The sequence below is a fragment of the Dysidea avara genome, chromosome 13 (genome assembly GCF_963678975.1).
Source record: "Dysidea avara chromosome 13, odDysAvar1.4, whole genome shotgun sequence".
Lineage (NCBI taxonomy): Eukaryota > Metazoa > Porifera > Demospongiae > Dictyoceratida > Dysideidae > Dysidea > Dysidea avara.
Genome location: NC_089284.1, coordinates 17,187,355 through 17,213,216, shown reverse-complemented (window position 1 = coordinate 17,213,216; position 25,862 = coordinate 17,187,355). Strand labels below are relative to the sequence as shown.

The 25,862-nt window shown below is 38.7% G+C and overlaps 1 protein-coding gene across 1 annotated transcript; it reads right to left on the bottom strand.

Annotated features, from left to right (window-relative positions):
• Window positions 1-488: 488 nt before the first annotated feature.
• On the bottom strand, window positions 489-25,857 carry LOC136243088 (rho-associated protein kinase 1-like). Its single transcript, XM_066034602.1, has 38 exons — window positions 25,701-25,857; window positions 25,358-25,439; window positions 19,875-19,975; window positions 18,597-18,656; window positions 18,463-18,540; window positions 18,342-18,399; window positions 17,299-17,501; window positions 15,885-16,071; window positions 15,381-15,477; window positions 15,230-15,321; window positions 14,126-14,232; window positions 13,885-13,940; window positions 13,796-13,835; window positions 6,251-6,357; window positions 5,914-5,962; window positions 5,754-5,867; window positions 5,610-5,699; window positions 5,405-5,554; window positions 5,181-5,277; window positions 5,004-5,110; window positions 4,812-4,947; window positions 4,595-4,758; window positions 3,998-4,164; window positions 3,869-3,950; window positions 3,755-3,819; window positions 3,627-3,708; window positions 3,376-3,574; window positions 3,235-3,329; window positions 2,995-3,180; window positions 2,777-2,939; window positions 2,659-2,732; window positions 2,517-2,602; window positions 2,381-2,465; window positions 2,260-2,328; window positions 1,953-2,091; window positions 1,836-1,904; window positions 719-1,036; window positions 489-665 (listed from the first exon to the last, which is right to left on the bottom strand). The coding sequence occupies exons 1-38, from the start codon at window positions 25,773-25,775 to the stop codon at window positions 643-645; spliced, it is 4,152 nt and encodes a 1,383-aa protein (XP_065890674.1). The 5' UTR covers window positions 25,776-25,857; the 3' UTR covers window positions 489-642.
• Between the last annotated feature and the right edge of the window lie 5 nt (window positions 25,858-25,862).

Here is a 25,862-nt window from a genome sequence, read left to right as displayed (position 1 = left end):
TAATAATTATATTGCCAAGAGAATCTCAATAATAAGCTACTGCATATCTGGAGGGTAAGATACTCTAATAGAACAGAGACACCATAATAGGTAACAAAAATAATGTGTTTATAACTACTATACTCTGTGAGAACATCTCAGTTCTTTACAGATTCAAATTCTGTTCCCCTCCTTGATCTAGTGTCCTGTCCCCTTTATCCCCCAAAAATTTATTAGCGGCCAGTAACCTTCGGATCTAGCTATATAGCTACCCAAGAAACTGACATAAATTTCATGTATCTTGTAACAGGTATCAAAGTAGGGATAGAAAATATATTTTCTAAGAATCAGATTTTTTAATGGATCAAGTTTTGTTTGTAGTTACCATCCATTAGTTAACACATTATCAGATCACTGCAGTGAGAGATGCCTCACATTCACCAACACATTTCACTAGCATAAGCCACCCAGGCAAACTTCAAATATCAACACAAACTACACAATAGCCATTCAATGTTAATAATAAATAATATCAGAAATTGTTTTATATCATTCAGTATTATTACACACCACTGCAATGGGTTAGTATAGTGTAATGTGTGCTGGTGCATGTTGTATACAGTTAAAATCATGATTGGACTGTTTAGAAAAGCTGTACCTTCTTCATTGTGAATTGTAGTAGGAACCTGCAGAAAAGAAGGAGTGGCTAAACAATGCATTTACAGCAGGCACAACTCACTGTTGGATAGATCTTGGTCACTGCTGCGAATATTTTCTATTCGTGTGTTGTAATGATGTCTTACTGAGGCAGATCGTTGAGGATTGACTGCAGTGGTAGTTGCACTGGCTCTCGTATTCAGTGTGGATGACTTTGAAACTGAAGCACTTGATGGGCGCCGACGACTGCTTTCTCTCTTGGCTGACACTTTGTTTCCAGTGTTTGGACTAGATGGTCGATTGTCTCTGACTAGTGTGATCTTGCTAAGTTGACCAAGCCAGTGGTCTCTCTCCTCTTCTGATTTAGCCAGTATATACAGTCTCTTAACATCACGTTCTCCTATCACACAACACAAAACATTCTATATCAGTCACTGATTCTTACACATCTACCCAAAGGGGTCAGGCATCTGTGTCACTGACATGTACAATTAACTATTGCAGAACAGTATGTACTGTGTTCCGACAACTTCTCTAATAAAGTAATCACTACACTTGTTTGGACTGGATTCTTCTTTTCAGAGGCAGAGGAAAGCACAAGAGAGATTTTAAGCATTGTAATTTAATATACGTTGTAACTCATGAATTACTTTGTAATTCGATAATTACAATGCTATGCACTGCTAAGGAAATGTATCAAACAAACTGCTTTACATAACAAATTACACACAGAAGTATCTGTATATGTTTTTTTCATGCAAATTCATTAGAGAAAGCTTTGAGGCTGTCCTTCATTTTTGTTTGTGTAAGTATGGAAAATGCCCCCCTTTCACCTAGGAATTCATTATTCTGGTAAACTACGAGGATAGATATGCTTTTTTGGGATTGTTTTTTTCATAATGTCTTCAGGAACTTGTACTTGAATAAACTGCCTCAAAGGAAAAGTTTACCTACCTAGAATGTTAGTACTGGCACTGTACAGTCTTTATTTCTCACATGAACTGCTTTAAATCTTTTGCTCACGTGGGTGAAAGGACACAGGCACCCATGAAAAATGAAAAACAAGCAACTGATTAGCTGCAGATAAACACCCTTTGATATCAGATATTGATTGGTACACTAGAAAGCTGTTTTAAAATTAGGAGTGGTTATAGATAGTGTTATTAACACTGGATCCTAGAAGATGTCACCTAACTCACCTCCAACACAAGGCATCAAATTCTCATTTGGTGAGAGGGCGTGGTCACTGTGACATCGTAGATGACATCCTACAGGGAATCACATGATCAAGAGTCCCACAGATAACCAGCACTCACGTTTACACTCCACGGGAGTCCCTGAGCGACCAAGTGGTCCGATACTCCAGGGGAGAGCACGTCCACACACATCACAGTTGCTAGGAGAGTGAAGAGATACCTCCACAAAGTTGTGGCCAGCAACATTGATGGTTGATTCCTACAAGTGAGATCAAATCAATGTGTCAATTGTGGTAATATCTTCAATATGTGCCACTCCAATGCTACAAGGGCTGCTGTGTATTTAGATTTATGGTGCTGTAAGCCAAGGACCATGCCATAAAGGTACAACAATTTAGTGTCCAGGTTATAAGAGTACTTGACTCACTGTGAAGTCTTGAGGTAGTAGTGATTTGTGCTCTGTCCCATCTTCACTAATGGCAGCTGTGTAAGACAACTAACACAAAACACAAACTGAATTAAGTGTTTACAATATACACACTGCCTACTTGCAGTAAACGTTTGATTTCCTTTGGCTTTACACGAATTGACTCATGTTCCCCACTCTTGAAAACTCTCACGTGATAAATTTGACTACAAGAATTAGCAAATTATTAAATGCTACATACAAATTAACTTGTGTACCTGAAGTCAAAGGAAAATAGTGTCTTTGAATCTTCTTCTCGCTCGAAAAATGACAATGTCTTCTTTGTGAAGTGAAGCACCACAAACTGTTGTAATGAAGCCATCAATATCACATCTGCTAACATGTATACACCACACATACCACATCACGCCAGCCATGTTTCCTTGTGTTAGTACCGGCTGGTATTGACATCCAGCTGACATCTCTCTCTAAACCTGTATAAACTGTTAATACAATTCAGTAGCTGTTAGTCTCTTACTTATACTGAAATCTTGAGGTCCCTGGCCATCTGGGTAGTCTATCTGCGGTCCATTGGTGACATAAGGAGTCATCAGTCCTCGTCGTAGTTGGACTATTTCTTGTTCACGCAACATCAGTTCAACTTGAAGATCTTGTCTCTGTCGTTGTTCCTCTGTGATTTGCTAGAGTACAAAAACACAAATGCTCACACCAATCACAGCTACAAAGCTAGCTTACTGATTGTATGTCCATCAATTCATGCTGATATTTTTCTATCATGTGCTTGAACTTATCGGATTCTTTCTGCAGATCACCACGCAATTTACGAATATCTCTATCTTTCTTGCGTATGTCGGCATTTGATACTACAGCTTTTTGTTCCATTGGTTTACTAAACGATACTTGGACCAGTTTGTTGATAGCCTGATATTAAGAAGGGAAGGGATGGATGACATGCACTAATATCGACCTGCTTACTTCTGTCTTCAGTTGTTTTTCATGCTCCACAGCTTGTTCCAACTTCTTCACTTGAGCTTGTAAGCCTTGCGTGTCACCCTGCACCATTGACATTTCTGCAAGACAAATGCTATACACACGATATGTTGTGAAATGACTTACGATCTAGCGCACTCTGCAAGTTGACACTGAGCTCTTCGTTATCACGTTTCTTTTGGTCTAGTTTAGACATTGTGATTATCAGACGTTCTTCTGCCTGTGATAAGCGAGCTATCTTCTCCGTCATGTCAGTCCTGTGTCGTGATATGATCTCCTTCATCTCAAGATCAATCATCGTCTTCTCTTTCTCTATGTCTGACAACTACACAGCATCACAACTTGTACACTAACTACACACCACTAAATGTTACTACCTTAGACTCTGCAATGTTCTTCTTCAACTGTAGAGTGTCCACCTTTAGCCGTGTTAACTCAAGCTCAGATTGGATGGTTTCCCTAGAACACAACCTCATCACAATGATGCTAAATGACATGATTATACTTTTCTTTCACCACTTCTTCAATGCCAACTGATTCCTTCTCACGTTCCTTCATAGCTAGTTGTACCTGTTGTGTTAAAGAGGATGACGGAATGTTAAGCTTGCTACTACTGCACCTTAAAGTGTGCCACTTCTTTCCTCTCCTGTTCCAGCAGTTCCTGTGTTTCCTTCAATGTCACTTCCTGTACGGCTGCCGCACTACACAGATGTGATGTCACATGCATCACAAGCAAAGACATCCTCACCTCTTTAGCCTATAAATAGTATCCTCAAGACGACCCTTCTCTTGTTTGAGATCTTGCAGGACCAGCTGCTGGGCCTTTTCTTTGTTCTTGGCTTCTTCAGCCATCTTGTCTGCTTCTTTTTTAGTTGTGCTGTCTAACTCCTGTCGACGTCGTACCTCAGCCTCCAGCTGTAAATAACATGATTACTGTAGAATGCATGCGTTGAGCTGGATCCTCAAAAACATTTAATAACTCACAGATGCAACTACACACAATCTTGAAATTTGGCTCATTTGTAGTACTGCTTGACCCAATAAAATAATTCAAAATCTTTTCATTCAAATGTCTGACACAATATTTAAGGCCAATCAAAATTTTCACCATACATTTCCTATGCGGAAGCCATAAAAGTACAGTGTCAATTACAACCCTTTCCCGAACTTGCAATCAAGCCAAATCGTACGTGTCTGTTGTTGACACCTTTGCTGTCACCACTAATCATCTGATTGGCTGAAATGTTAACTCCCTTGAGAAAAAATCCACTTTTAATTTTTAGCTGTTTTTCAGGATCCAGCTCAACTTGTACGTGTGCAGCAGTTTTATGAAGGTGGTGCTCACCAAATTCTGCTGGCTTTGTAAATCTTCTTGGATCTTTTGCAACTCTGCCTTTGCCTTCTTCAAATCCAGTTGCAGCATTGAGCTGGAGTGTTCAGCAGCTGTAGCTCGTTCTTCTGCAGCTTGCCTTAGCTCCACCTCTTTTTCCAACCTTCCACTTGCAAAAGCTACACATACCATAAAGTCATCTATACAATAAACACACCAATACCATGCCCACCTTCTGCTTGACTGGCACTCTCCAATGATGGGCTGTTTAGTAGAGAACTAGAGCTAGCTTTTTTCTCTTCCTTCATGCGGAATTGTTGGAACTTATGAGTCACACTCTTAAGAGAAAACTCTGCTTCAGTCTTTTCCTATTGTAACAGAGAATGACAGGCTTAGAATTGTGTGTAGTTCCCTTCTTTCTGACCTTTTCTAAATCATCTTTCTCCTTGTTTAATCGTTTTGTCTTCTTAGTCTCCTCACCAACACGATCACACAATGTTTGAATATTACTTCTTTGCTCCTCAACAGTACCTGTAGTAACACCAGTAAAGTGTGTCACACATTGTAATGGACTACTCTACTCTATACTGCACACACTAACGTGTCAACTCTGCTTTCTTATTCTCCAACTGTTTGTTTGTGTCTCGCTCGGCATCAAATCTTTGTTGAAGCTGAGCCAACTGTTCCTCTACCTTCAACTAAACAAAAAAAAAGAATACCATTATCAAGCCCATGTCTGAAACAGTAAGAGCCTTTGGGCAGTGATCATACTTATGCATACACACATTACATATAGCAATAACACCTAGATGGGAGCATACTTACTTTGTTAGCCTCATCGTGTTTATGTCTCTCCTTAAGCTCCTGACAGTTGGTCTTGTGTAACGTGACCTCTTGTTTCAGTGCTTGTACATGTTCCCTCTGTTTGACTACTGTGTTGCTTTCTTCCTCCAGCTGCATCCGAAGGTCTTCGATCTACAAAGAAAGAAGTGTGCATGGCTTTGTGCAAAATTATACCAGCCACACCCACCTGTGCTTGTAGCTTTGACGTGTGCATAGTACTAGCCGTAAGTGAAGTAGTCTCGATTTGTTTTTCTAAATAAATACTCTTCTCCTCAAACTAAACAGAACACAAGAGCAATAGAACATGGACATCTTGCAGGGTACGAAGTACCTTCTTTCTCAAAGAGCTCTCCACTTCATGGGAGCGAGTTAGTTCATCCATTGAGTGCTTCACAGTGGCAAGTTGTCGCTCAACATTAATGTGCTGGTTATTGGCCTCTAGTTGCTACAGCAACAAAATACACACTACACACAGACAGAAGACTAGTCACCTTTCGTTGCATATCCTGTTGCATGTTTTTAAATTTTTTATCCAAATTGCTGTTAGGGAAAGAAGGTAGCAATCATAAGTAATAATCATGGACTTATGGGTATCATGATACAATGGTCAAGTACACAGACATTAAAGTAAACGGAAACTTTACTGAGATAAGGGAAACTTTAGTGGTCAAAATGCATTGGATATAACTATAGTTTGATACAAACTGTTCACTTTCCAATTGCCACAATTTTCTGACATAAAGTAATAATGAAGTGGATCACTTTGATTACTCTCAGAATCAATTTCTCAACAAGTCAGCTACACCAAGATACACTGATATCACTTACTGATATTTCTCATCCATTTCATCCTTAGCTTCTTGCTCTTGTGCCAGTCTCTCCTCAAGTCTGATCTTCTGTGTTCTCAACTCCTCCACTTGATGTAATTGTTTTGTCTGCAACAACAACAACACACAACACCATATACACACTACCAAGGGAAATTAAGGTTGAGGATTGCACAGTGAATCAGCAGACTGAAGACTGCTCTTGATTCACTTACACAAAAAGACCTTTACTGTTAGCATGTAAGTATACTTAACTTCACCACTGATGTATGAAAACTACTAGTACTACTACTGCATTTGATCATAAAATTACAGCCCTTTACATGCATGTTATATACACATCATCCTTCGGCATATACTGCTACACTATCTTATTAGTTAGGTGGCTTAGCAAATAAATGTGGACACAACTGACAAAAGCACCAATTTTTTTTCTGTGAGTTTCTTACCACATAAGATTAAAATTTTTGATAGGATCCACCTCAGGCATGCCTGCTGGGAAGCCATTCAAGGCTCGGAAATATGTTTTTTTTTTGCAATTTTTGCATTTAAAATAGTATTTTGATACTTCAGAATAACCTAGAGTATTTCAAGTGACTATAAATTGTCATTAAATTATAAATTATGTCATTAAATTTAAATATTTATCTAACACATTCCTATTTTTGTGTTTTATTCACAATTACTCTATTAGAGCAGTCAGACAATACTGTTGCCTCATGAAGATAAGCACTTTTTTTTATATTCACTTGACCACAATCAATAAAGCATTTAATAATCCACCACCACAAGTGTCCCTAGGCTGTGTTGTGCCTCGCAGAGAAATCTGTATGCACTCTCTTCAACATGTATGTACTTTGACAGATAGACTCTTAGCTTGCTCTGAATTGTACAATTTCCAGCCTAGTGGATCAGAGTTCACCCCTCAGAAATTTAACCATGTACTGGCTATAGGAAAGCTAGTTGAGTACATTTCATCAATTGTTTGCTTATGACAAAATAATCGTATCATAACAGAAAGATGAAAATAGCAAGGAATAGAACTAAGCTCTTCTGACAACTATGCATGGTCAAATTTATATTTGCAGGACTGATTTATTGAATGTGGGAATTTGAACGAGTACTACTGCTAGAACAGTCGACATCTATAAAGTTACGCTACACAGTGATAAAATTACCATGACCACTGTGCTAGTTGAACTCTTCTTTGCATGTGATTTCAGCACAGCTACTGTACCTTGCCCAATTGTGCCAAACATATCATAGTTGAAATTCTATACTTTTGATTATCTGACCAATGAAAACTTGCAATTCCACCAGTCTGTGTTCTTTATATCCTAACCTAGTATGCCAAAACTATATATGTGTATCATCTTTGGCTGCTAAGTTTCACAGCAACAGTGAATGTAAACATGCAATACTAAAAGCTATTTTTCACTGTTTGTTACAATTTGATTTTAAGATTGCGATACTCCATCAGATTGTATAATACGTCTGAAGCATCTCAACTACAGCATTTGATATATACGTACCTGTGGAGATACCATACCTGTCCAGTCATGCTCTGGTAGCAAGGTTCTTCCCATTATATTTACATATACATAGTTAGTCATTTATACTCTACTATTGCTTAATGAAAGTTGTCTGGAAATTCATAAAAAAATCCATGGTGACTGCATCCCATGGTTATTATATAGTTATACAACGGCCACGAGTGCTCTGCCTGATATAAACGCACGAGCCTGAGGGCCGTTAGGCCCGAAGGCAAGTGCGTTTATACAGGCAGAGCACGAGTGCACGTTGTATAACTGTTATGTACCACTCACCTAATAGGTGGGGAGAGTCTCACAAGACAGCTGTAACACTTATAAAGGCCAGGTTTCTAACATCGATTGTGGGTAACCAAGCCGGACGTTGCGATGACGTCCCCCCTGCAGTACTGCAACCACCTGAGACATTGAAAGCTAGTACGCTATGGGTTATATCACTAACCTGCATTCGCTGTTCGACTCTCATTATGTAGTGCTCAACATGCCAGCGTGATCACTCAATCGCCATATAGACTAAGCGCCAGACTAATCGCCATAGTGATTCCCTCGAGCGAAAAAAAGTAGTTAAATAGACGTTTTAAGTAAACAAAACCCAACTACTAAACAATACTAGTCTAATTCTTACTATTCACACTGGCTAAACTCGAATCTGGTGGCATGACAAAACTGGTTACCACAATCGAACGTAAAGGTTAGTATTATTTAGAATATATTTGTTTTATTGAGTCATCGTCGAAGTGGACTACAGTTTAATCTGGGCTAAGATGGCACCAGACTAGTAAGGTGTATAAGTACGTTTATATATATGTAGACTAAGAGTTGTGGCCACCCGTGTTGGCTTTTTCGATCGCCATTGGCTGCTTGTAAACATTATACGTATTGGTGACGTTATGGCCCACAATCAACCTTTACATGTCAGGCTATAAAAGAATTCGAGTGATCTATGAAGTGTCCTTCCACCTATTAGGTGAGGTGTCGTAGTGGTCTTCGCCACCGGCACTTGTGCTATGCTGCACAAAACCGCAGCCAGTGCAATATCTGTATATTGCACTGCGGTCGGTGCATTATAACTTATAATGCACTCGCTGTGGTCTACAAAACCGCAACCAGTGCGTTATAAGTTATAATGCACTCGCTGCGGTCTGCAGCAGTGCAATATACAAATTATGGCACTGGCGGTGCCTTTGAACTGCCCACGCAGAGTGGTACATACTGTACTTAAACCACATGCACTTTGCCCTCACAAAGAATTTATAACCCTGGTGTAATCCTATACATCATATATCCACTTCTAATACACAATTTTAGCATTATGCATGCAGCAATAAAACATGTTTTTCATACTACAATGGATTACACATCCATTGTCGTCAAAGTACGTGCCACTGAGAATGATTTTGAATGGAATTCCTCACATTTGGTTAGTTATTTTAATCGAATTCAAAAAAACTTTATGACTACGGATATGCAATCTGCGATAAATAACAAGAGCTGGTGTAGTAACAGCTGGTAAGTTATCAAGTTATATAGCTGCTTTGCATCTAGCACAAAATTTCTGCTAGATGCATCCTGTGACATCTGAATGACTACAGTATATGTAAGAGATGTTTCATGTATATAGCACAAACTTATTACTGCAAATATTACAATAGTGAGCAACTATAGAGAAATTCCTCTATACAGTTCGTGGATCATAAAAGCTGCATACATCGTAAACAATAATAAGAATGAAAAAAAAAAAACACTTGTCTGCATTGGATAAGCTTGTGGGAGCAATATTACTGTTTATTAGGGCTGAAACGGATATCAATTTTTACTATCCGGATAATCTGAACAAAATATTTCTGGATATCCTTTGGATAGTGATATCATCACTTGCTATAAAAATGCTGTATATTGTGAACATCCTTGTTCTAGTACTTTAGAATAGAAACAAACATAACATTAAGTTTGTAGCAATGTTAATTGTGGAAGCTATATGTATCAAGGAATTTTAACATAAAATTATTAGAAACTACCCTGATGGTTTCAAATTGCTATCCGGATAGTACATTATTATCCAGATATCCAAATAATACGGATATCTGTTTCAGCTCTACTGTTATCAGGTCTTGGTTTGATATACGACCCTGCACAATGTTTCTTGCATGAAAAAGAGCAAAGTTAGCACTTATATGGCTTACCAATTTTTAATTCTTTAGTTACATTACTATAAATGCTTTTATGGAAAAGCCCTTTTTAGAATAAGATGGATCCTATCAAAAAATTAAAGTTAAGGTTGTACTACATATGTGGAGAAAGTTTGGTGCTTTTGTCACTTGTGTCCACATTAGTTTTAAATTTGGCTTTAAGCAACCTAACTATATGGGGGTGTATATGACAAAAAGGAAAAGACTATTACTGTATCTATTGTGTGTGTACATTGTGGTTGTTCAGATGACTAAACACTCGCTATTATTCTAGAGTGGTACAATTACAGGAAGTGTGTAGTAATTAGATGAATCATAACTGAAAACAAAAAAGATTTGCTTTCTACTGAAACAGTATCCTACTAAATTTTAATATACACACCCAAACACCCTGCCTGTAGTTGGGCAAATAGGGCATACACACCCACACACATACATTGAATACGCGCGCGACACACACACACACACACACACACACACACTAGTTACATGTATCCTCCCATAATCAAGCGGCCATAATAAAGGTTGCAGTTTTTGATAAATCCACAAAAGTTTATCGCTTAAAAAGATCCCATAGCTACTAAATGAACTCCACAATAAAATGGCACCAAGTATCTATGCAGTTGGGTACAACGCCTTTCATCACACCATTTAGAAAACAGCCTTCTTCATCAAATGTCCACCGTGGCTGTAAACTGCTTCAAGGAATATCTTTACCATACTTTGTACCTTAAAGAATCTTCATGTGCTACAGAATCCAGTGGTATACAATAGATCACATGATCTTATAATGGACTCCCGTATCATTAAAAACACCAGCAAAGATGATGTCTGCCATTCATCACTTCATTTCAAAAGTAGTGTTGTATAATTATCCCTTTGGCCCCCAAATGCCACTGTAGTGGCTTTGGCTCTTAAAATGAAAGTTAATTTACGAAAAAATACACGTTTTGACATATAAACTAGGGCCATGTAGGGACCACCTATTGTGGTTTGCATTAAACTACTCACGAAGAATAGATCTACAACATCATATAACTTTTACTAATCTTATTTATTCTATCTCTCCTTTGTCACAGGTAATATTGTCATGACTATTGTCTTAAAAATGGTCGAAAATTCTTTCAAATGCAGATTTGCCTTACATCATGCTCAATCATGCTATAATGCTCGGATAATACCCATTAACCGTAGAGTAGCATGGTCTAAACCATATATTTATAGGATATTTTGTTTACGAGATATATGTGTTTGAACGCATGCATGTAACAAGAGCCACTATAGTGGCGTTCGCATTTAACAGAAAACTATTAACTTAGGGACCAAAGGGCTTATTGTAGATGAAATTTCATGCATAAGAATATTCTGTCGTACAGCAATAGAAACTGCCTATAGTTCACACTTACACGTCATTTTCATGTTCAAAATTAATTCCAAGTTCGAAGGGTTAGGATATAAAAACTTGAATCTTTAAAATTTCTAGATATACAAAAATTAGCAATTTATTTTGTCGTGGTTTTCTAAACTCGCATACAACACGGTAGCTCCATTATCCACATTTGCCAGTTTAGTATAAAAAAATGCTCAGATAAGCAAACTTGTTCAGACAAATGAAACACATTCATTTACACACAAATTAGTGATGTGTGATGTGCCTGAAAGAACATATTTTATCTAAGAGCTGTGTAACCACCAATACGATATGATACACAATATGTACATTCTTCTAAGAACCCTACATAAGTGCTATCAAGAGTTCAGTAATGACAAGATGTTGCGGTTTGTGACGTACGGGCAGCCGTAAAAGTGCAAGAATCATTAGCACCATTTCACACTTGCAATGCTCAGGATAGCTGTATTCGTGAATGACCTTGTAAGAAACGCCTACAAAGTGGTCTTAACCCATGAAGGAACAATTATAGTTTGGTGAGAAACGCTTAGATCTGGAGTTAATTTGGTTGCTAGCGACGTTGTTAGGAATGCGTTCTATCGATATCATGTTCAACTAATGACATCATTACTAATACAAATAAAAACGGGCAAACTCAGAAGTGCTACGTCATAACTTCATGATACACCTTTCTACAGGGGTATATGTGACCATCTCAACAAAAACCGTCTTGTTCGCACAACTCCCGAATTTCTTTCTATTTTCTCAGCATTGTCTGCATAGTCCAAGGAATGGTTCACCAAAATTTCAGTCGATTATTGTGAGTAGTTTTGGAATTACAGCGAAGCAAGGAAATTGATTTGTACAGTGACTATACTAAAAAACTACAGGCGCTTACATTAGCAGTCATAACTTCCATTTGGATTAGTCTACAAAGTTGGGATTTGGCTTATAACGTTCACCATGGATTGGCAGATCAGCCAAGTTATAGTTTTAGCTCTGCAGTTACTTGCGCATAGGCATATGAAGGTGGTTTTATTGAAGAAACAGCGATGATTTTGTTTATGTCTACCGCATCGTAAACAAATGCATGTGACACACAAACCATTGGGGTAACAGAAATGAAACAAAGATTTTCTAACTCCCCATGATGAGTAGGCGAATAAGATGGTGTATAGGTTTAATCGACTTAATTAACACTTCCTTTCCTGAGTAATGGCTCGATTAAAACTTGAATAAAATTTTCTTTGTAACATACGTAATTTCACCAATTTTTTTTAAAATTTCGTTTTTCTCAATATGCATGCTTGTGCGAACTAGATGGGTTTTTGCTGAGACGGTCACATATATATTTTATTCACTTAGGAAACTGGTAAACAACCAAGCAACCCAAACCAGTGTGATCACGCAATCAAAATATCGATAAGCAAGCATACATATATTGGTATGGTGATACAGCTAGAGTATCACAATATTCCAATATATGTATTACACGTCACTAGTACATGTTCAATTACTCTAATAGAGCATACACCTACTATCCACATTTTGACAAAGTACTCTTAATACTGCATGTGAAGGGGGGGATGTTTGCATGAGCAAAGTTTCGTACATTGTGTGCAGGGGCGTCAGAGCAAAAGTGAAAGTGGTAAAGCTCAATCTAGGGGGGGTCTGGGGGGCATGCCTCCAGAAAATTTTTGAAACTGCACACTCTGAGATGTTATCTGAAGGAAGTTTTGGGCTGGAGTATTGTATGAAAGGTGCTAGCTAGTTAGCTAGCTAGCCTGACAAGTGTTCAATGATAAAACTGGTCAGTGATCAAAATGTACCTTTTAAACACTTAAAATCTCACCATTTGGGTTTAATAATAAGAGATAAACTGTAAGGAATGCTTCCAAAGTAGACACATAGCCAAATGTAAACATAACGATAATTATTTTTAGAGGCGCTTAATACGGACAAAGTCAACATGAAGCTCTTCTGAGTGAAAAACAGGTTAGATAAGTGTTGTTTGTTACCATTAAATATATGCTAAGTATTCCATGTTCCCTACTTTTAGTTTTAGCTTTATCAAGTTTGCAAGCTTTTTTTAATTTCAGCCAAAAAGTGGTAAGGCCAGAGGTCTCACCTACTCTGACGCCCTTGGTGTGAAACTAAACTAATGTGCCTTGTGAAATAAACTATTAGTTGTTAGTTACTCTCAATAGGGAACAATTTAAACTTAACAAAAGATGATGTCACAAGGTTGTTGAGTTGGTGAAAATGCAAAAGTTTTATGCAAACATTTCCAGTTTGAACAGCCACTTTTAAAGTTAACTAACTAGCTAACTAACTAACTAACTAACTAACTAACTAACTAACACACACACACACATGGATGCATGCATGCACGCACACATCACAACTGTACTACTCACATTAGTAGATAAATTATCTCCACTACCTTCCCCTAATAACCTGTGGGCATAACAAGGATAATGTGACATCACATGATCCACATGCTTACTGTTTGTCCTCATTATAAGTGAATCCGATGAATGGTAACTGGTTACCAACAAATGTCTGTGGAAAATAGATAACAATAAGATAAAACAAGTTACTGATGTCTGAGTGGAATCAGGACATTTTCCTATTTATATTTGACATTCAGGCCCCTGAAATTAAGGATAGCAGCTGGGCTATACTGACAAGCATTAAGGATATGAAAAATACAGTGGACAGCGAGGCCGTTACCAGACTTGACTTACTGTAGGAGTGGGAAAGGTTTCGATGGAACTGTGGTCATCTTGCTCGATATCATCAAAGTATGAAGTGTCGTCGTCTCCTTTCAGCTCAGGTACAATGGGTGGAACACCTGACAGGAAATGAAGATATGTGATGTGTTGAGAATCCAAACTTTGCTCACGAATGCACAAAAAATACACATATACACATAAGATGTGAATAAACACACACACAAGATGTGTATAAACACACACATAAAGCAAAGAATCAGTCAGTTAAATTGGGACTAACAGGTGCTAAGAGTCATGCAGACAAATTCTTCTGGGGGCAGGACTAGATTCCTGCAGCTACACCATGTAGTAGTCCATCCCCACACCATCTCACTAAGTGAGACATGAACAGTTGACAATTTCTACCCAAATAACTACACGTGCACACACACACACACACACACACACACACACACACACACACACACACACACACACACACACACACATGTGCACACACACACGTGCACACACACACACACACGTAACTTGTTATGAAGACTATGAGTCACGTCTCCGTGTTTCAAAATTCTAGCCACGTTTTTTAATTTTGATTGTGTGTTTACTTATGTGAGTCAATATGTATATGGCCTGATGGAGAATTTAATGGTGAATCGAACTGAATTTATTGCAAGGTGATAGAAGTAACCACTATCAAGTTATGGACCATTTTGTAAAAGTATGTACAGGGTTTGCATGTTTCCTTACTGAAAAGTGACATACATGGCTAGTTTTGGCCTCACCATTTAGCGTTAGGGTAAAATCCTAGGTATCATTTTAGTCCTTGTTACATTTCAAGTAGAATGATGTAAATTGGTAGCCATAGGACAGATGGTTTGAAAGCTACAGCGCTTTGTGCAAAGCACATGTATTTATTCAGTTTAAACTGCACACACACACACACACGTGCGCGCGTGTAGCACACACACACACACGTGCACACACACACACGTACACACGTGCACACACACACACACACACACACACACACACACACACACACACACACACACACACACACACACACACACACACACACACACACACACGTGCACACACACACACACATCAACTCACAACTTCTAATATCCTTCCACGTCCATTGTGACTGCTTAAAGAAGTTGTGCTTCTTAATCTCCTCAGCACCATTCTTACCCATCCTCTTATCCCTGTAACACAACACACAATTATACATCACCAGCACACACTAACTACTGTTAGTACTAACCCACTCTCCAGGAAGGCGGATATCAGTTTCTTAGCGTCCTGACTCATACTCACATCAGAGGGAAACTGCAATGAGTTCTGATGGTCCATAATGCGGCCTGTTTACATGACACACCGACTGTTAATACTGAAAAATTATTGGCTCAAAAGCTTGTTAATTAAACTAGTAATGTACGTCTTCATTACTGTAGCTTTGAAGTACAAGTGATAATGATTAGTGTAATCTCAACAAATGTAACTGCAATTATAACAAAACAAGCTGTATATATGAACTTGTTAGAGCAATCCATAGGGGAGTGCCTAAACTGAGCTACTCAAAGTAAGAACCCCTCTTGAGATAAACACCTGAGCTTATATCCAGACAGTTTACAAGTGTGTGTGTGTGTGTGTGTGTGTGTGTGTGTGTGTGTGTGTGTGTGTGTGTGTGTGTGTGTGTGTGTGTGTGTGTGTGTGTGTGTGCGTGTGTGCGTATATATATGCATACACAAATCTACCAGAGACTTACTGTATGTTCCAATAACAGACTCAGCATAGAAGGGTGTGTCCCCAACAAGCATTTCATACAAGACCACACCCACAGACCACCAGTCACACTCACGTCCATAGTAACCATTGCCACCTTGACTACGCAGCACCTCAGGACTAATATAATCAGGAGTGCCAACGGCATTGTCCGACCTGACCATTCCATCCTGAGGGGGAGGGGGATAATGTCACACCACACACTAATGCAGCATTTAACTTGCCAATGGTTTATTGGGGTTTGCCAGATATACATATGCTACATGTAATGCATTTTTGGGTTTATAAAAAAACTTAAATTTCACTGGACTAACCATGTATGTTAAACAGAATGACAATGTCACATTACTATGGTGGGCCTAAAAGTATAATTGTGTACTTAACAGAGTTTATGAGTGTTGAATTGCACACATTTCAATAATCCTTAACGGTGTGCCTCTACTAAAGATGAGATATTTATTATATATTATATGGGAACATCAATTGCTAGAACATGTCTGGCATGCACTGGTTACCACTGGCCCAGCTGATGTCACTACACGTAACACAGCTGATTGGTCACCTAATTAATATCCCATTTATCGTGTGCTGTGAACAAAGAACCAAAAATGTTTTCACATCATTTTATATCAATGGGACACCTTCGTGACAAAGAGTAGGTGCTAAGGCTGCGCATAACCATGCAGAAAGTATGCTGTTTGTATTTTATTTTTACTGTTAAAAGACCCCACAAATGCTCTACAGCTGTCACCAGTACACCAAGGTGGATGGCTCATGTAGACAAGTACTTTTGCAAACAATTTCCCTTGGTGGGTAATACACTGTAGGCGCATACAAGGCAAAGTACAAGCAGAAATTTCATAACAGTGAAATGATCACGATGAAGCCAGAGTGTCCTGATTTCATAGGTCAAGATAAGCATGACTATGGACATGTGTCCTAAGTCCTGGTCTAAATGTGTGAGTGTGTAGTAACACAAATGAGACCATGGACGTGTGTCATGGTGTCCATTTTGATATACGGCTCCACTGTAAAGTGACTGCAGGTCATCAGCTAATGTGATGCCGAATACAGCAACTATTACTTTCAAAGAGTAATTTCACAGACCAATAGTTCTGTATGTAGCACACGTGTGGTGTGTGTGCTGACTGATACCTTAGGAATACAGCTAGGTCTAATTATGCCTATTGTACAATCATACAGAAATACATAATATTATTATGATGTTTGTGGCCATGTACAGATTCTAAAGAGTTCTCTCAAGGACTGAAACTTTGGTCGACCATACCTTCGGCTAACAAAGCACAGTTCAAAAAATGTGCAAACATGTGGGGCTGGTCGCGTTATTACAATCTCAAGGTTTTGTACATCCCACCACAACAAATACTATTGCTCACAGTATCCATTTTGACACAAGTGCCAAAGTCAGCTAGTTTGAGGTGTCCTTTGGTGTCCAGTAGCATATTGTCTGGCTTGACGTCACGATGGATATAGCCCATCTGGTGGATAGCGTCTACGGCCAACACAACCTCAGCAATGTAGAACTTAGCCCAGTCCTCTGGGACATCATAGTTGCTCATTAGGTTTACCATGTCTCCACCTGGAAATTTGTGATTGTAAGTGTGAGAATAATTGTAAACAAACAATTATAGCTTGTTGAGTAACAGTTGGTACCCTGTCTACTCTGGCCACCAGTTTTGGGCCAAATTACCTCACCTTATTAAGTATGTACCTGCAATAGGCAAGCCTAAAACATTAGGGGATTTTTATAGCAGCCAATATAGACTGTGCACTTATTATACAATGACCTGGTTTCTGCATGAATGTTCATGTAAAGTTGTAAAAAACTAAACCTTGCATGTACCAATAGATATTTACACATAGCACATCAATGGCTGGCGAGCAGCAGGTGTTCAAGATTATTTGCTAATACTTTGCAAAATAGAACTGCGTGTGTGCAAACCCTCTATTAAGCCTACTTGTGAAACTGATTCGTTGCTAAATTCCATGCCCATACTTGGTAACTGCATTGATTCAGGGTACAACCAGCTAGACAGCTGTGCCAATAATTATTTAATACCACATAACTTCAGGGTTACTATTTTCCAATGGTAATTGTACTAGCAGCACAACATAAGACATATATAAATCAGGTTTTATTAAGATAACATGTAAAAATTAACACAAATCAATATTTCAGATCAATCTGGGGTTTCAATGCTGAATTAGTTCAACAGTTATTTGAGATCATGAGATGAATGGTGACTCATCCAATCACATACAGACAAATACACTATACACACACATGCTACCATACACACACATGTCACACAAACAGACTGACACACTATGCAAACAGGCTATCCAGGAGGATGGACATACCACACAGACGGACAGACACACCAATGGACAGTTACACTACACACAGGCATACACTCACCTGGCATATAGTCCATTACCATGTACAGGTAGTTGGCATCTTGGAAGGCATAGTGTAACTATGGCAACAAAGCAACAGAATAAATCAAACGTACTACCATAACATGTAGAGCCACACCCACCCCAACTATCCAATCAGTTTTAGCCCTTGCCATGATGTCACGCTCCTCCCAGAAGAATGCTGAGTCAGATCTTTTGATCTATTTATAGAACAGATCACACGACATTCCGCAGGAAGACAGCCACACCCACTCACCATTTCTAGTTTGCTCAGCAACTTCATGGCATACACTTTACGATTGTGATGACACCTCACCTGTAAACGTACACATATTCATAACAAAATGGTACAGTGAGGTCTAGGTTTACCATAATGGTACAGTGAGGTCTAGGTTTACCATAATGGTACAGTGAGGTCTAGGTTTACCATAATGGTACAGTGAGGTCTAGGTTTACCATAATGGTACAGTGAGGTCTAGGTTTACCATAATGGTCCAGTGAGGTCTAGGTTTACCATAATGGTACAGTGAGGTCTAGGTTTACCATAATGGTACAGTGAGGTCTAGGTTTACCATGTCACTTGTTCATGTACAAAGGCTTGGATAATATCAGCATACTCATCCGATATTTAATCATAATGGGTCAAAAACGTTTTTTTTTTTTTTTGGTAAATTATTTAACCTTGACTGGCCACATCTATAGCACATTACTGATAGGTCAAAGGAGAAAATAATTTTTTTTCTTCCCCCAATGTAGCAAGCATACTACACACATATTTTATTGAAGAAAATCACAATGACCAAATTGAACAATGCAGAACAAGGTCAATGAAGAAAGTGGCCTTCCCCAACATGCAAACAATCGACCCCTTCATATTTCAGCTTTCACAAAAGTCCACATCACCAACACATGTGCTCACATTATGCTAACAAATGTCTTTATATAATTTTGTTGTGTGTGTGTGTGTGTGTGTGTGTGTGTGTGTGTGTGTGTGTGTGTGTGTGTGTGTGTGTGTGTGTGTGTGTGTGTGTGTGTGTGTGTGTGTGTGTGTGTGTGTGTGTGTGTGTGTGTGTGTGTGTTAGCAGCTCTGTGACAAATCAGTGATGTAATATGGGCAATTGATCAGGAAGCCCAATCATTAGCATACCAATCCAAAGTTGTGATCGTTGTAACATTCCTAAGGGGAACAAGCCAAATGTGTGGGGTACAGTGGAATAACTGAACTTCAAACTTACAGGTGGTTGTATAATCACAGACTTAACTTGTAGGAGGAAGCATACACACAACAAAATGCACAAGGATCTTGTACAAACACAAGCGCATGCATCTGCACGCAACATATAGACGAGTGCACGTGTAGTACACATTATCTATGCAATAGTACATGTGCATGTACACACACTACACATTTAAGCAAGTAGCTATATATGTAAGCTATGAGCCTCAACTACTGTGGACAACTTGGGGCCATACATGGGTCTAAAATACGTCCTTTTTAAGCAGTTTCAGTACATTAATTACTTTATTGACTTACCAGCTGTACTTCACCAAATGCACCTCGTCCAATCACCTTGATAACATCAAAGTCACGAGCATTTAGTCTCTCCTGCTGCAAGCCATTGACAGTAGATTCATCTGGCATTAACAGAAACCCACAATCAGCATTGATACTGATACATACATATTCATCAAGTATCCACACCCACTTTATCAATATTTGGTAATCTTAACACTTTCATTATCAAAACGTTACAGGAAACAAACTTGAGATCACAACAGAACAGCCACTAAAGCTATTTCATTTCCTTACAAGTCAAAACCAACAAAATCATGTGAGATGAAGCCTGAGGGGGAGGGGCAAGTTCAGTCACATGACCATTATAAGGATTCCAAATTTGACACTAAAACATCATAAGCTGTTTACAATGTGACAATATAACAAAACAACTAAATTGTTCAGTCATTCGTCACCACATATAAAGTCCAGTATGTAGTACACCTACAAGATAATAAACAGCAAGAAATATTCTTGGCTTATGAACTCTTGATAATATGCCACACTAACAAATCAGAAAATACACACAGAGATGTTAAGATCAAAACCCTGTTATTAAAAAAAATCAAAGCCTGTACAAAAAGTCTCATTTGGTGTTGGCATGTTGTTGGTGATAAAATGAATAAAGACACAAGTTTCCTAGTCCTCAAGTTTCAAAAACAAATTTACACAAATTAGCTGCTGTGACCCAGATAAGGGTTCACTGGCAAGTACTAAATATAATCAAGAGTTCATAATATAAAATTATATTATGAACTCTTGATATAATGTATGTATTCCAATGAATTATATGTCCTTCACAAATCACATACGCCAAAATGGTAAGGATGCAGCCAGTGAATATCCTAGAACTTTAAGAAGCAGGTGTGGTTCTCTAACATCAAAGAGAAGCATTAACAAGGACAATTTAAAGAGCATGTAGGGCAATCAGTCACCCAACTTTGTACAACTTCCATAAACATGCTATCACTGTCTTAAATCATTGCCCTTGTGACAGCAATGGATTTTTTTATATCCCAGTGTTTAAGGTGTACACTACACATGTATAATATCATGATCATGGTTATCAGTAGTAACCGCAGAGAGTTTAGCAGAGCACAAATTGTATAACATCCTAATCCATTAACACAACCACAACACAAACAGAAAACTAAATCATGGTGGTACCACCAACCTGCGTTAGGTATAGATCATATCCATCCCAGGGACCTTATAAACTCTCTCTGCTCAACACACTGCTAATAAACAAGCCTTAACACTAGGTGCCATGTCTTGGCTGTGTAATTGTGTGTCATAAAGACTAGAGAATGATGTGTGACCAACTGTCTATACATTAGGCACTACAAGCCAGCCTTGACCAGGTGACTGACTGCCACCTTATCTATGCACTCCTTGGTGTGTAGATGTGAGATAAGTGCTTGTGTTTTGGCAAACAGAATTAAGGATGCACTTGAACAGGCCAGCACATGTATGGCATCCAGTGGTGGATGCCTGAGGGTTAAATACTCCTTGACCAGAAATTTCTTCAGTTCCAAAATGCTAAGAAGAGAAATTGATAATCAGTGTCCTACTAAAACGCTTTATCAAGAGGCGATTTGCAATTAGATTCATATGTCATCCTTCTAATTTTTAAAGCTCTAAAGTTTACAACATATTTTAAGTATGTGTGCAGGTGATTCATAAAGTAAAATATTAAAACTACAAGTATCCATAGAGAGCCGTAAGACAAGTGATACAATAGCGCCCTAATATGGTGATGCATTTATAAAGAAGTTAGAGGAAAAAATTAGCACAGAAAAAGAAGTGTATTGAAACAGAGACCAAACAAAGGATGATACATATCAGTCTGCAGGACAGGTGTTGCTATTAACCATGTGTGAATAGTATGCATGTGCGTGCATGTGTGGTTTTAGTGCGTGTGTCTGTCCGTCTGAGAGCGCAAATAGTATGTGTGGACAACGGCACGGAGAAAAGTTATCACAAATCACCAACCAGTACTTCACATCCACAGTGATTACAGCTATCACATTCCTGCGAATTACACCACAGTATCCTAGCAACCCTGTACAATATTCTATAGCACACCTTACTTCCAGGTGTAGACAGGGGACCTACAGACTACAAGTAGTCAATAAAGCTAATAATACAGCAATCACAGTACTCTAGTAGTCACAGCATGACACAATAAAGGTACAACATTAATGCACCCCAGTAATCAAAAGCAGTCACACATTTTGACCTTTCAAATTAACCACAGTGTACATGTAGCCAGTGATGTGTCAGTTGTGTGATTTAAACAGGTTATGTATGACCATTTAGACCCTACTCCCAGCTGCTGTTCCGCGGGATTGACATATAGTAGTGCTTTTATGCTAACAGTTCATACAGACTGCCTTTATACACCACATATCAACTCCTAAAAGTATTCTTCATAAGAGATCCACATCATTATTTTAGCCATTGTGTAATTCAGACCTTGTGACACTAAAAACTTCCAACATGACGGAAGCTCTAGAAGAGGGTAATGTAGGAAGTTTACAGAACAAGATGTTACACTGCTACATCAGTTATTTGACCCGAATATTAAATTTCGTGGTCAGTTTTCCTTATTGCCACTATGGAGTTCTCTTAACCAAATAAAAATCGACTGTAGCAGGTGGCAAACACAACTAACATACAGCAATGATGCAGTTCTATTGTGCAGTGGTGTTGATGCAGCTTTAGTTACATCTGTGTGTGCGTGCATGTGTGTACAGCATGTGCATAATGTGTGTGTGTATGAACACTCATACCAAATTGTCAAATTGTAAATTCACATATTCAAGTGAATGTGGCTTGAGGCTGCAAAATATAACCCATAATTAGTACCAGGAAGGATGTGATCACTGATGTTGACATATTAATCAATCACAGGTGGCTAAGCAACACATTAAAAGTCTATCAAGTTGAGGAAAAAGCAAGGGCTACTATGTGTAACAGTTAGAGATTGTGTAGTTACTCAACACAGCATCACGACTGTCAACATTGGGTGATCAGCAGCCTACGTGAACATGCCTTCATCTGGTTTACAGGTACATCTCAGGCTAGCCACATGCACACCAAAAGTTGTCACCCTCCCTCCACATAATATGCAACAAATATACACAAAAACATGTAACCATCAACACAACCAGCATAATCACTTGGTTTGACATTCATAACAGTATAGCAGACAACAATAAGAAATGATTCTCAATAATTCAGTGCCAGTATAACTAGTTGAATGTCATGATGAATCTATCATGACATGTAGAAAAATGACTACCTAATATAATTTGGCATGGGACAGATTATGAATTAATGGCGAATTTCTCCTGTGATCACAGAGAAACAAAAAAAAGTTTTTTCTTGGCCACTAACAAACATGCTGTAAGCATTTAGCAGAAGAAGTCATGAGGGACACACACACACACACTGTTTATCACAAACATAATATGAAAATTAAGAGGTAGGTGATACAAATGTTTGCATTACGTTTCTCACATATCATCACCACACAGCTAAATACTTTACAACATGTTCAACGAAGTATCCATGTAGCATACAACCCATGATAATCAATTCTCAACAGTCTGGGCTTTAATAATATGGAGTAAGATGGATCGAAAACGTGAACAGTTGCTATCATATCAAGTCCATTTATGCCTTACTAAAATGTAATCAGTTAGCTAGCGGCATAATCAGTTATGGTATTCTAGTAGCCAGGAGAAGTCACAGGCAATTGAAAAGCATTTGGTGACAGGTCATAAACCATAGCCTGAGGGCTAGCCTAACGATGTCACCTCAGACATCAAAGGAATGCTGACAATATTTACAGCATGGTCAATATTCTTACCATTGTGGTCTATGGATTATGTTAGTAAACCATCAGTGGCTGATTAACAATGCATACAATACATACAATACATACAATACAGAGACATAAATGCCTACACATAATAAAACACATACATACAACAATAACAGAACTATGCAATACACACAAACACTGCACTACCATAAGTATATACACATGCATGCCAACACACACACACACATGCACGCACACATACAGTGACATACACCACGCATGCACACACAGTGACATATACCACACATGCACACACACAGTAACATGCACACACACACAATGACATACACCACACATGCACACATACAGTGACATACACCACGCATGCACACACACACACAGTGACATACACCACACATGCACACATACAGTGACATATACCACACATGCACACACACAGTGACATGCACACACACACAGTGACATACACCACACATGCACACATACAGTGACATACACCACGCTTGCACACACACAGTGACATATACCATACATGCACACACACAATGACATGCACACACACAGTGACATGCACATACACAGTGACATACACCACACATGCACACACACAGTGACATATACCACACATGCACACACACACAGTGACATACACCACACATGCACACATACAGTGACATACACCACGCATGCACACACACAGTGACATATACCACACATGCACACACACAATGACATGCACACACACAGTGACATGCACCACACATGCACACATACAGTGACATACACCACACATGTACACACACGGTGACATGCACACACACAGTGACATACACCACACATGCACACACACAGTGACATACACCACACATACATACACAAACTCATCCACACAGACGGATATCCCCTTCAGCACTTTTTACTATTTCGTGTAGTGTGGCGTGTGTTCTGCTGTCATTGGTTGTTCTTGGAGTGAAATAATCTATGCTACCATCTTCGCCAATAAAAATTATTGTGTGTACAGCAACCTAAGAGCTGATTTGGGTACCCACCACTGTAGTGTATGCAGCTACTGGTACAGATTGCAAGAAGTGCTAAAACTACAGCACATATACTACACATACAGACAGAGGGAGAAACTCTAGAGGTATACAATACACCAGCAGTAGGTACAGCAGAAGATCACAGCAGTATAAAATGTGGACAATGCAATAACAAAACCCTATACCACCTCATGAATATATACCAGATATGTGCATATAAACAACTTGGTATAGACCATAGCACATGGCTTGTTTGGTGTGTATTGTAGGGAGTCAGTAAATACAAAACTGCAGAGGAATAATAGTAGGTTTGTGATTCAATTACTGGTGGAATTAGGGTCATTCAAATGGGCACCATATATGAATGCTTTGAGAAGACTTGTCCAATACAAAACATGTGGCTTATTTAAGATGCAACCAGATGCTACAAATACCAAATAACTGCAAAAATTGGTAAGACAATTCCCCTCTCAAATAGGAAATTTACAAATCACAAAATGCAACAAAATTTCTGAGATTGACACATTTCATCTAATCTAGTATTAATTTTTACACCATGTCCAAATACTCACATCTCTGAAGAAAGTTTTCCACATTTCTGCTCCTTCTCAGGCTAGGGCAGTTACAGTCGGTGACTAGGGCTGTCACGGCGTCCTAGCAAGAAGACAAACACCAGCATAAAACAAGGACTCACAAAGGACCTTAAAAACACGTGGGGTACCTCCTCACACAATAGTAGGAGGTACCAAATTGACACGAATAGCGGTGTGACATATCTCACATAAACCATTAATACACAATTACGAAAGGCTGTGCCGTTTACACTAAAGAACAAGGCCTGTTACAAGATATTCTAATATTCACGCGGGAGGAACGTCAGTTAAGCGGATGGGACAATACACATGGATGACTTACTAATAAACAATTGACATTTAGAACTGAGGTCGGGTCTTTAATGGACGATTCTAACGATGTCAATCTTTCCTCCATCTTACCGCTCCAATCCTCACCTACTACACAATAGATAATAATTTTGTACAGCAAATTAAAAACTTGACTTGTAATTTCGGTAACTAA